General features: G+C 39.0%; 2 protein-coding genes across 2 annotated transcripts; both read left to right on the top strand.

Annotated features, from left to right (window-relative positions):
- Positions 1 to 1,555: 1,555 nt before the first annotated feature.
- On the top strand, positions 1,556 to 3,124 carry LOC124161447. Its single transcript, XM_046537768.1, has 6 exons — positions 1,556 to 1,931; positions 2,055 to 2,263; positions 2,349 to 2,574; positions 2,734 to 2,912; positions 3,004 to 3,061; positions 3,114 to 3,124. The coding sequence occupies exons 1-6, from the start codon at positions 1,895 to 1,897 to the stop codon at positions 3,122 to 3,124; spliced, it is 720 nt and encodes a 239-aa protein (XP_046393724.1). The 5' UTR covers positions 1,556 to 1,894.
- LOC124160432 lies at positions 3,079 to 5,028 on the top strand. Its single transcript, XM_046536284.1, has 2 exons — positions 3,079 to 3,226; positions 3,337 to 5,028. The coding sequence occupies exons 1-2, from the start codon at positions 3,145 to 3,147 to the stop codon at positions 4,461 to 4,463; spliced, it is 1,209 nt and encodes a 402-aa protein (XP_046392240.1). The 5' UTR covers positions 3,079 to 3,144; the 3' UTR covers positions 4,464 to 5,028.
- Positions 5,029 to 12,812: the final 7,784 nt, after the last annotated feature.

Raw genomic sequence — 12,812 nt, 5'->3', positions numbered from 1 at the left:
TGCCATTCATTCTAACTCCATTCATCATATTTTCTCCAGAAACACCAGTTAGCGGAGGGAAACCTTATTTCAGCAGCATGCAGTCCATTTTAAAAGCGGCCAGAAACCTCAAGAAAAAATCTATTAGCAGAATTGTGCGAAATTTCTGAGAGGAAAAATCATCCGCCCTGACCGGGATTTGAACTCAGATCCCTCGATTTGCGGCCAAGTTACTAATTACTGTGCTTTTTGAAGAAATTTTTATTTCATTCCAATAAAATATTCATTGTGATTTTATGCTTTCAGATTTTTTTTTCAATGTTTCAATGATATTCCGTTTTAAACCAGCGAGTTGACGAATTTCGTCTTAAAAATCAACGTCTTTATTCAACTGTTCTATCTTGAAAACTGCTGCCCATTCTGCCTGTGAGACGTTGGGCGCTGGGGCGCTGATCGCGTCTCTTCTCCCTCTCCTGTCCCACGCTTAGTCCGAATAAGACGACGAGTTCGTGTGAATCTCCCACGTGAGATGAGACCAAGGTGCCAACCTCAAGGGCTTATACCAGTATATTTTGGGGACCACTACGGATCATGTGACATTCCATTTTTTTCCCTAGTCCGCTCTTCCCAAAGCCTTCAGTTCCGTAGCGAAACCCGATATCCCCGCAGGTGTTTCTGAGTAGTCGATACCCCAATTCATTCGTCGAGAAAAAAAATATCAGATTACAATGTCTGAGTATAGTTACACATATCTGTTGTATGATTTTTTAACAAAGGGTACCGTGGGAATCAGTGCCAAGTAGTTCTCCCAGGAAGTATGGAAGGAAGATTTGTTGGAGGGGGGAAGCTACGCGCGCACAAAAATATTCTCTATTTTTCCTCACACAGATTGCGAAATCCTTAGTACACCTTAGTAGCTCAGTGAATGCTGGTTTGGTTAGTGAGAGAGTTTCATCCTCTTTGAAGTGTTAACATGAAACGTGTTTACAGAAGCGGCGCGCAGAAAAAGAAATTAGAAGAAGAAAACACTCTTTTATGATAATAATATCACAAACTCTTCAGTGCTTGGCTGAACAAGAATAGTGGTTCCTTTATCGATTTACTACACAATGAGAGTTTAAATACAAAGTCAGGTACGTTGGAATATTCGTATTTTCATTTTAATTCTTTAAAAAATACCGTCTTGCAACGCGCTTCGAGTGAACTTTCCGTGCGGTTCTTTCTTTTCTCCATAATTGTGTTTAGTTTTTCAGTTCGTTTTGTACGTGTATTTTAATTTTTGTGCGCTTAGTTTCTATTTTCAATATACGTATTGTGCCAAATGAAAAGAAAGGGAAGAAACGATCTACTATTTCACAACCTACGGTGATGCGCCTGATACAAAAGGCGGATTTAACTTTGGACCAAAGGGCGGGGGATTTCCCCCCTGCTTATTTGGGATTTTTAAGACTCAAAAACGGAAGTTTTTGGCAAATTATTTCGTAAATAAAGACACCACGGTGCATATGTAGTAGGCCCTTTTGTTAATAAAAGTTTTATGGTGATCATCTGCATCCAGGGATGGGCATGATTCGTCTTCATGAATCACGAATCATGATTCGCGAATCACAAACTGTGATTTGTGATTCGTGATTCGGATCATTTTTTTTTCGTGATTCGTGAACCGTGAGTCGACTCTTTTTTTACTAGTTGAGGTGATTCGTGAGTCGAATATTTGTGATGCAGCTCACGATTCACTGACGAATCACGAATTAATTTCACTGCTGTATACGTACAAGTCAGAAGTGCAACCACTCGGATAATTCAAAAATATATTTTGCACTGTAAATTCGTTCAAATGTGACTTTCAATTGTTTTGAACAAGATGACAAGATAGAAATGAAATTTGAAAATAGCAAGACACAAGTCAAAGAAAATGTCAAGAAGGCAGTCTGGAGAAATGGCCAGTACCAGTAAGTTGTTATTGCAGTTTATGCTTACCTATAATTCTTACTCTACTTTTATTAATCATTTCACTAATTCAAATTCGTAAACACAACAAAGTGATTTTTATAATAGAATTCGTGTCATTTCAGGTGAGGTAAATCATGGTCTTAGTGATAACGTTGCTGAAGGTGGTACCAATTACCGTGCCCCATCGAATTTAATTTTTGATGGAAAATTTTTCCAAATTGTAAGTCAATCTGAGAAATATATTTCTGCCCAATGTCAGCTTTGCTTGCCTGTAAACAAAGTGGTTAAAGGAGTGGTAGGCAGCACTTCAAATTTTACTCGGCATCTTAAAGTACGAAAAAATGATCAACTTTTTATTGACAACAGTATGATTGATTCCAAATTTATTAAAATAATGCATCATCATTGCTTTTTAGTTGGTTCACAACGCATTACAAAGTTATAACAAATATAAATCACAGAAGAATGCCAAACGGACTGGTGAAATTCAGCAGAAGAAAATTACTAACTTTGTTTCTTCCAAATGCATGAGAGTGAAAATCAATAATGAAATGCTGAACAAAGATATAATGCACTACATTATTCATAGCATGAAGCCTGTCCGCACTGTGGAAGATGAAAATTTTATGCGAATGTTTCAACGTAAGTTTTCTCAGGCCAGCAAGTGGTTAAGGGAATTTATTGATAATACGATGAACTCTGTGATGGTATTTCTCACATTTCTAATGACGTCCTACATCAACTTTTTTCTAATACACTCTGTTTTTACTTTATGTGCTGATGTATTTTATCCTTTGATAGATATTGATCCTTCGGTTCAGATCATGTCAAGGAGAACAATGGGTCGAAAATTAAACCTCATGTTTGAAAATGTAAACCAAAATTTGGCAAGCAAATTTACAGAAATTCAATTTATGACTTCTACTGCAGATATTTGGTCCACGAAACATAGAAGCTTCCTTGGTGTCACAGCTCATTGGGTAAATTGTAAAATAATATTATATAAAGCCTTTTGTGGCCTTAGCGTTATTTATTCATTGATCAAATATGCTAACTGATTTATGTTTCCAGATAAATGATGAAACATTGACTCGTGAAAGTGCTGTTTTATCATGTGTTCGATTTAAAGGCACACATGATTACAAGAATATAGCAGACACTCTACTCAATATTTTCATCAGTTTTGGGTTAAACAATGAGAAAGTTGCCACAATGATTACGGATAATGGGTCTAACTTCGTAAAGGCATTCAAAGAGTTTGGCTGCAGTGAAATAATAAATATAGACAGCGATGGTAATAACTTAAGACAATAATATGATACTATTATTGACGAATTTCTTACAGTACAATTTATGCATAAAAATTCAATGTCTTTGCTGAATCAGTTTTCGTATTGTTTGCAGATTTGCCCATGCATGAAGATGATAGCGACATTGAAGAGCTTTGCATTGATCTGAATTTTGGCTCAATAAATATGGCATGTGAAGATCTAGAAGAAGACAGGTTTTTACCCAAACATTTGCGGTGTTTTTCTCATACATTATCCTTAATTGCAACAACAGATTTAACAAAAATTCTCAAGAACTCTCAATCTTTGGTTAATCGCTTGCACAAATCTGTAATGGCAAAGTGTAGTTATATCTGGAATGCATCACGTAAGCCTAAATCTTCAGAAATTATTACTGAAATTCTTGATTGTAGTCTCGTATACCCTTGCCCTACTCGGTGGAATTCACTGTTTGATGCAGTTTCTCAAATTGTAAAATTGAGGCCAAAAATGAATGATGTGTTACGGAAACTGGACACGAAGCAATTATTCTCTGATACAGAATTTGACTATATGGAAGAATTCATTGCTTGCTTGCGACCAATTGCACAAGCCATTGATGTGCTTCAAAGTGGGAACAGCTGTTTCTATGGACAACTTCTACCCACATTATTTTCAATACGCAAGAAACTTGCGGATCAGCTGGAGAAGCCACTGCTCTATACCTTATATTTAATTCCTGAGTTGTTGACCGCTCTGAACACTCGTTTTGGCAAATATTATAATCTATCTCCAGAAGTGAATGATGCAATACTGGCAGCAGCATTCCACCCTCAGTTCAAAATGCTTTGGTTGCCAAATAATGTGAGTGATATTGATAGTAAGCGAATTACTAACCTGTGCCTAAATTGTTTGGAAGAAGTCAAGAATAATGGCACACCATCTATCCACAGTAATAGTGAAGAGGACTCAGATTTTTATGTTTTAGCCTCACCAAGTAAAAGCAAGACATCTCGAAGTGAGTTAGAGTTTGCTTCTTTTATGGCTGATTCAGATAAAACCTTCAAATGTTTTACTCAGGGCTATCCTAATATTCGTAAACTTTTTATTAAATACAATACCCCAATATGTTCTTCTGGTCCAGTGGAGAGACTATTTTCATGGGGTAACTTTATTTTGAAATCAGAAAGATCAAAAATGTCCGACAAGGTGTTTGAGAAGTTAATATTTCTGAAAGGCAATCAACCATATTGCTGTCTCTAATAAGTTTTTTTATATGATATTGTTTTTTCTTGGGTTTCCAGCCGAGTGAGAAAATTCGTGGCTAATGTTTTTCGTAATGTACTCGTTACTTAATGTAACACTCTTCCATCGTCCTCTGAGCAGAAATGAACTGCAGGCCTTCCCTTCTGCGCTTATATAGCTGTTCAATCCGGGGGGCATTGTTGTCATCTTCTGTCCATTATTTTTTAAATTAATGGTTTCTATGAAGAGAATGGAAACAACCATTTCCGGGCCATGTTTTTAAAATTATTTGAAGTTTTTAATTTCATATCCCGAGGCAGTATGCTGAATGCCTTGATAGCAACGTTTGTAATTTTTTTTAATAATAAAAAAATAGATGAATTGATCGCCAACCTATGATTCTAAATTCCTTTTTTCCTCTTACAATTAGGGATATTAATAGAGGTTAATATGTCCAATACGAGTGAATCAATGTATATCATAGGTAGCTCCATGTTGGTTTAAGGACGTGAAGGTAACCCAACTAACGGCATATTTTTGCATTCTTACTTTGCTAGATTTATTTTTTTAATAGTGCGGTTTAGACTAGTACATTATTGCCAACTCTTTTTCATGCATTGTAACGTTACGTCGTAAAATCTGGTTGATTTTTCACGTAAGTCCAGACAAGGGAAATACTCCAACCGTCGGTCACATGCTGGAATCAGGGAAAGACTCCACAAACAAGAAAAACAGCTCACAAGAAAAAGGTAGCCAAAAATAATTTACGAGTTATTACCGTACGATATCTATTCAAAGTAGAGTATTCAAAAAATCAGAAGTATTACAGAAAACAATGATAGTAATTCATGATCCCAGAGGAAACATTACCAGCTAAATACCAGCAGAAAATTGCTCTAAAAATCTCATGCTGTCGGAGTGACTCGCGGAACTTCGGTTTCGCGGAAAAGGGTATCACCATTATCGCGAGCCGGCTATTCTCTTCCCCCTGTGACGAGGCCGACTAGTCACTCACTCAACCCCTCCCCCACCCCGGGCAATGACCTTCCTATCAATTCGAGCGGTACCTGCAACCTTTGCTCCTCAGGATTTACTTATATTGAGGCGCCGTCCTCCGGCCAGAACCTTGTTCCTTCCTTCCCTTGCTCGGTCGCGGGTCACTGTCCGACCTCCTCCGAGCATCCTCCCTTGCTCGGTCGCGGGTCGCTGTCCGACCTCCTCCGGGCATCCTCCCTTCCCCGGTCGCGGGTCGCTGTCCGACCTCCTCCGGACTTCCTTCCTGCCTTCCCAGCCTCGCCAGGAGCCGTCGTACCGTCCGCACCCGAGTCGCCGTCCGTCCCAGGTCTCGTCTGCCGCCGAACTCATGTGAGTCCTCAATTCCCCCTTATCCACTGTGCCTGATCGTCCAGTGTATCTGAATATTAAAAACTCCTGAATTAATCCACTGTCTAGTTATTGAGAATACGCTCCCCACCAATAATGTTGCGACCGCCAACCACGCGACAATGCCTCACAAGACATGTGACTCCCAGCAGGTCACGATCAGAAAGAGAGCTCCCCATTTCAGGACAAGCAGTATTTTGAGGGGAGGGATTCTTCCAGGGAGTGGAGGGGTAGGCAGGCGAATTCAACTACGGCGCCACTCTGCATAGGACGGCCGCTCCACAAAATCAGCCTTCCCCTGGTTTTGAGACAACAGCACTGCACCCAGAATTTTCCCCTCAACTTCTGGGTTGGAGACATCAGAGGAAACAGAGGGATAGTTCATTGGAACACATGGAGGGGAGGGAGATACTGGGGTGAGGTGTTGGAGGGAGACAGAGTTGTGATAGGACAATGGTAATACTTCTCACTCCAAGTCCAATACTAAGGCCTTAGCACCGATTTCCCCTTGCTTGCCAAGGAGAAGTATTTCTCCGCAGTAGTCCTATATAAGTCTTGCATTGCAGGTAGGTTGGTTCGGGGTTGGTTCGGGGTTGTTTCGGGGCTGTTTCAGTTTTTCGCGCTAAGTTCTGCGGATAAGTTCGGAGGAAGTTCGAGGAATTTCTGGGGGGGGGACCAGAAATTTTGGGGGGGGGACACTAAAAAATGCCACAGCATGATATGTAGTGCATGTTTGGTGAGAAATCACCCCCTACCACACACCTTTATTTTGGCTTGCAGGATGTTTATGTACAGAAATTCTGGTAATTTATGATATCCCGTTGATTCACACTGCATCTGCACAAGTTTTAATTAACAGGCGAAATAATTGGTATAGGTTCCCAATTATGGGACCAATGTTCATAATGTGACCATTACTTAGTGTTATTGTAAATCTGAAATGGCACAATGATTTTCCTTAAAATATGATTCGTGATTCGTGAACCGCACGAATCATATTTTAAGGAAAAATCACATGATTCATGATTCGAGATTTGAATCAAATTTCCAGGCGTGAATCGTGATTCGTGCGTCGAATCTAATTTCTTCCATGATTCGTGATTCGCGACTCGAATCAATATTAGGTGATTCGTGCCCAACCCTGTCTGCATCTGCATACTACCCCGCAAGCTTCCTCAATAGGCGTGTGGTGGGGGATGTCAGAACACCCGCCGTATTCATATGTGAATGAAATGTTCTTACGAAATTACGCCTATCATTTATTGAAGTTCTTTGTCGTGCATGGGAGATAACGAGTTCCCGCACCTATCCGTTCGCCTTAATATCTCAATTTTTAAAATCAAAAACAAAATTTTATCTTGTTTTTAGAGGCAGAACAGCTTTAAAATCCATTACCGGGCATGCAAAATCCTAAAATATTCCGGGGGGGGGGGGGAGGCGGGTGAATCCTCCGCTGAGGGGGGGGGGGGGCGTCATGAGCCCCAGGCGAAGGCCCCCAATCACCCCAGCCCTCCCCTGCCTTTCATTACATTCGTACCTAATGGAAAGAAAGCGCCATAATAAGTGGTGTATGAAGTTATTTAGCAGACTATTGAATTCCGCAGTCCTAAATTCATATGTTATTCACTGGGAAAACACGAATAAAAATTGGCCCTATTATCACTTCGTGTGTAGCTATTTGAGGTAATATTTTTTTTAAATATGCAACTCCATACGGACAGTTTGGACATGACCGTCACTCCTTAGACAGTTTAGTATCAAGACTCACCGAATGACATTTCCTTAGGAGAACTGCTGCTGTGAAGAAATCCCCAAAGGAGGTGTGCAGTTTGTGCCAATCATGGGAAAATAAAAGACAGCGTGTACTGGTGTGAACAATGTGCAGTAAGCTAATGCATGAGTTTATTCCAATCATGTCATACAAAGCAGAATTACGTAGGTAAAGTCATTTGAAAATTTCCATATTGGCGTTTGAAACAACAGGACCTTAGTACCTATATGAAATATTCGGTTATAATAGAACGAAGTCAAAGAAGCAACAGAAAGCAGCGAAGTTATGACTTTTCAAGTAGGCGAAACGGGTAATCCTATCGGAAATATCCAATTGTTATGAAATTTTCAAACCCAAATCACTAAAATACATCATATAATTATAAAAAATGCATGGAATGTTAGAGATCTCGAAGATAAATCTAAACTAAATTTAAATGTTTGAAAACTGAAAATTCATTCATTAGTTTAGAGAACGAGATACATAAAACGATAAATATTTATTTAAATGGCTTGAACACTTATCATACAATAGCACATTATATTACGCATATTCACAAACATTTTTAACGATACTGATCATATGTCATGAAAATTACAAACTATTGAAAGATAGCATGCCAAAAAGGCGAAGTCATCTAAATCTCATACGGCCGCTGGGACGGGATTTAATTAAATAACCGCTGCGCTTGAGGGGTTAACATATTTTTGCGTTTATTTTACGATTATATTTTTCTGCGGATGTCTCTGCAGTATATTTGTGTCTACATTCCCTTTTTAGAAATTTTTGTTTTATGTTACGAGTTTATTCATTGAGTATCAATAAAATCAATAATTTTACAAAAATTGACGTGATTGGTGTCCTCATCAATATATTTTTAAAATTTATATCAATGGCTTTCCTATTCGAAGTACCGATTTAGCGATTAAGTACATAAAGGAAACAGCTTTTTATGGTGCTAAATTTATTCTTTTAAAAACGAGACGAGAGTCTCGTCCGAGACTCGAGACCGAGACGAGACTGGGGCTCACGAGACGAGACTCGAGACGATACCCGAGTGCGGAAAACGAGACTGAGACGAGACTGGTGCAAGTCTCGTCTCGTCTCGCGGCAGCACTACCACAGAGTAGGGATATACAGAGAGGACAAAACGGCTGAAGGCGGTAATCAGTTCATTGCGCATTTCACCATGTTCTAAATAAGGAAACGTGGCTTGAGTTGCTATTTGGTTGCTATCGTTGCTATCATTCGCGCTTAGTGTGGAGTGTTCTCGCAAAAATTGTTTTTTATTCCTCCACTCTTCAAAGCTTTCACGTAGTGCACTAGTGTTTTAAAGAAACGTGAAAAATGAAGGAAGTGGAAAATAAGACGAGAAGAAAAGGTTTTGCTTGGTGTTCAGCCATTAACTGCAAAAACAATGCGGGCATGACGGAAGCAAAATTGAGTTTCTTCAGTTTCCCTAAAGACCCTGTGAGGTAAGCAATTTCATATTTTTTCTGAGTTACATTGCTGATTGAAGAAACTAAACTTATATACGAGTATTATTTTGCATGCGAAATGAAATTGTCGAAAAAGTTTAGTAAGAACTTGTGGTGTTGGCGCAAGTCCAAGGAATGGGTGATTCGATGTCGTCGGTCGGATTTACATAATAACTGCCGGATTTGTGCGTGCGATTTGGCGTTCCTTGCTCTACCTTTATTAGTAAAGTAATAATTAGGCTACTTTGAATTTTAAAACCCTCTTTTTTCGGTGGATGGTAAGTCGTTAGCACTATTTGGTTTGAATTGACCGCATAATTTTACTTATTTTCAATATGGCCGCCGTGCGCATTTTTCATTACAGAGAAACCTATGGTAAAGTCGCCTAATGTCCCCTCTGTATATATCTACTCTGTGGCACTACTTTCAGTCATTAAACACGAAGGCTGGTTTGGATAGGTGAGGATGGAGCTCATCCCGGACTAAGGCCGAGGCTCTGTCTACTAAGCTACCACGCTCTCAATCAATTATCCATTGGAAACATCTCATAGCCAAGGAAAAAACCGATTTTGCCAGATTTTAGCCGATTACTCCAGAGTTTACAGTCATAATACTTGGCAATCAGCTCATAATACTAGACAAGTAATACAAATATTGAATACATACACATACATATCGAATACATAATATTAATATTGAAAATTAATAAGGTAAGTGGTATTTTTAAATTTATTCGGTAAGGTAGATTTCTGTATAATTCCAAAGACGTGATTTCATTCTTTAACACAAGAATGCCCGGCTGGGCCAATTTGACCCAAAAGAGAATATTTATGTTGATAATTTTTAAAGGAAGAAAAATTTAGACTCATATTTCATGACTTTTAATTATTTAGTTTGGTTTAGCAGTGCTAAAGTTAGGCCTGACATTATTATTATTTTTTCTATTTTTTCTCATCACTTATACCTGCCATGCCCGGATGGCTCATTTTGACCCAGACTATCAAATCCATTTGAAGCCTTTCTACTGTTCCTTTGTATTCAATGCAACGGTGTGTTTTATACTGATTTTTTGTCAAAATGTTACAGTAATTTTTTCTAACCTGATACCATTGAAATTCATAGTACCTCCCAAACCCATCAGAGGAAAAGTGATAGGTATTCACAAATTTGTGGAAGCTAGTTTCCATATCACCATAGAGATTGTTGAGCAACTACAATTTTAATATTTTTCGTCCAACTAAATTTTCTACCACCCTCCCAAATACTTTATAAACAATATTAATAAGGAAACTGGGAAGGAATTAAATATTTTGAGTAAAATATGCAAATCTGATCATATTGGGTCAAATTGACCTACTATGGCATTATATGGTACAAGGATTGATCGGGCATGCTAGTGTCAAAGCGAGACAACCTTTTTTTTAAACTCAATATAAAGTCATGTCTCACTTTAACTATCTTAAACACAAACGCGGTAAGTGATGCACATTTTAGTATTCCTTTTCCCAAGCAGCCTGCTACCGAAACTGAAAGGATAGGACTTTCAAGGAATGCAGCCTAAGAAATCGAGGACAGATATTTCTAGGCACACAGAAGTTGTCGCGTCCTGATAGGCGCTGCTGGTCCATTCCTCTTCCACTCCGTCCACTTTTGAATAATCGCTCCGAGAACTGGACGCTCCTAGAATCGTTTTTTTTAGTCGGTTGTCCAGCCTGTCACCCGAATCCCCCAACACATCCATCGGCTGGAGTCTGGAGCCGAGGTTGTTTTTTTTATTCCGGGCAGCACGCTCGAGTACACACAAACACGACTCGAGGACATTTTTTTGCTCCCTTTTTTCTTATAAATCCCTGTCCGGCTGAATTCCACTTTTATTTACCCACCCCTCTCTACATCTTAGCGAGAAATAGTACATCATCGTCGCCGTCTCAATTAAGTGCAAGTGATAATCACGTCTCGCTAGCTCGGACGCGAATGAATGGAAGACAAACCGCCGGAATCAGAGACCTGCTCCAGACGATAGCCCAAGCGACGCAGCGCGCTCCTTTGTAGGTGTGGCCATCAGGTGACAAAAGGGGGACACTGCCTCTGCAGACAGCGTGACGAAGAGCGATTGGTTCCCTTCTTTTTGTATGAAAACTATGCATCTCTGCACTTAGTGGCACCTTCGATAATTTCAAATAAATGTGCAATTTGAAAACATTTGAAATCTTAGAAGCGCACGGCGTAGTGTAGTGAAACGTTTAACGCTCCTTTGTAGGTGTGGGCATCCGGAGGTCATCAACATGTTCCATCATCACGGTCCTCCAATTGATTTCATGAGAGCGGGTTCTTTGCTGTGACCACAGGACATTTCTCCGAAAAATGAAAATAATGTCATTTGTATACATCAGTGTCGACGTGTGCCCGCTCTAACAGTCGTCATTATAAATATTGGGATTTCTTAGCTATATCTATATTTTGGGGGACTTCATTCGAAATGTTCCAATTTCAATTTTTCTTACGATGAAACTTGAAAATTAAGAAGGAAATTTAAATACCTATATTACGCGCGTTATATCAGTTATGAAATAAAATAAAATAAAATTTGCAATAAAATACCTACGCCTAAAAAATTATTAATACGTCTAAAAAAAAAAAAATATTAGTACATCAAACGAGCGAAGAAAATTAACAAAATCGAACTACGGAGGAACTTATAATGGTCATGGAGGTAATAGAATCAGTTGCACATAAAGTATTTTGATAAGAAAATCCTATAATGAAACCTGTCCGGATGACGTCTTTGTTAATACCCACTCCTATCCATCATTGCGAGATATAGTACATCATCGTCACCTTCCCAATTAACTGCAAGTGATGATCACGTCTCGCTAGCTCGGACACAAATGAATGGACGGCAAACCACCAGAATCCGAGTCCTGCTCCAGGCGATAGCTCAAGCGACGCAGCGCTCTCCTTTGTAGGTGTGGCCATCAGGTGACAAAAGGGGGGACACTGCCTCTGCAGACAGCGTGACGAAGAGCGATTGGTTCCCTTCTTTTTGTATGAAAACTATACATCTCTGCACTTAGTGGCACCTTCGATAATTTCAAATAAATGTGCAATTTGAAAATATTTGAAATCTTAGAAGCGCACGGCGTAGTGAAGTGAAACATTTAAAGAGTAGGTTTAAAGATTTCTCTCGTCTTTGACTGAAAGGTTTTACCACATCTCATGTAATACAAACAGTTCAATATCTTCATTTTTTGGGGGTCGAATCTGCAAAACATATGTCGTAAAACTGAGAAACACGTTTGTCTTCAGCGTGTTTTTTCCTCAAATCGATGCTAAAATGATCAATGTCTAGTAACAATTGCATCATCCTTACCACGACCATATGCCGAAAACTTTATGGGCACTGCGGACAGGGGTGAGTAAATGGAATGGGCAATCTCGATCACCACCCTCCAATTGATCTTATTTGTTGGAGCCCTGCCGTCATCAAAAAAAGGATATTTCACGGAGAGTGGAAAAAAATTTAATTATATATTTTTTCGAGTGTTTTTTAATTGAAATAATAATTATTTAGCCTTGATGTGATTTTCATAACCACCTTAACTATATGTTTTCTTTCTCTACTCATGCGGATTTTCATAGTTTGGTTTGTAATTTAAATAATTGAATGCTTTTACTTTTGACTCTAATGCTAACTTTTCGCTTTATATTTAAGGTATCATCACGGCTTCATGCATA

The sequence above is a fragment of the Ischnura elegans genome, chromosome 6 (assembly GCF_921293095.1).
Source record: "Ischnura elegans chromosome 6, ioIscEleg1.1, whole genome shotgun sequence".
NCBI lineage: Eukaryota > Metazoa > Arthropoda > Insecta > Odonata > Coenagrionidae > Ischnura > Ischnura elegans.
Note: the sequence above shows the minus strand (reverse complement) of the source record. Positions and strands in the feature narration are given on the sequence as shown.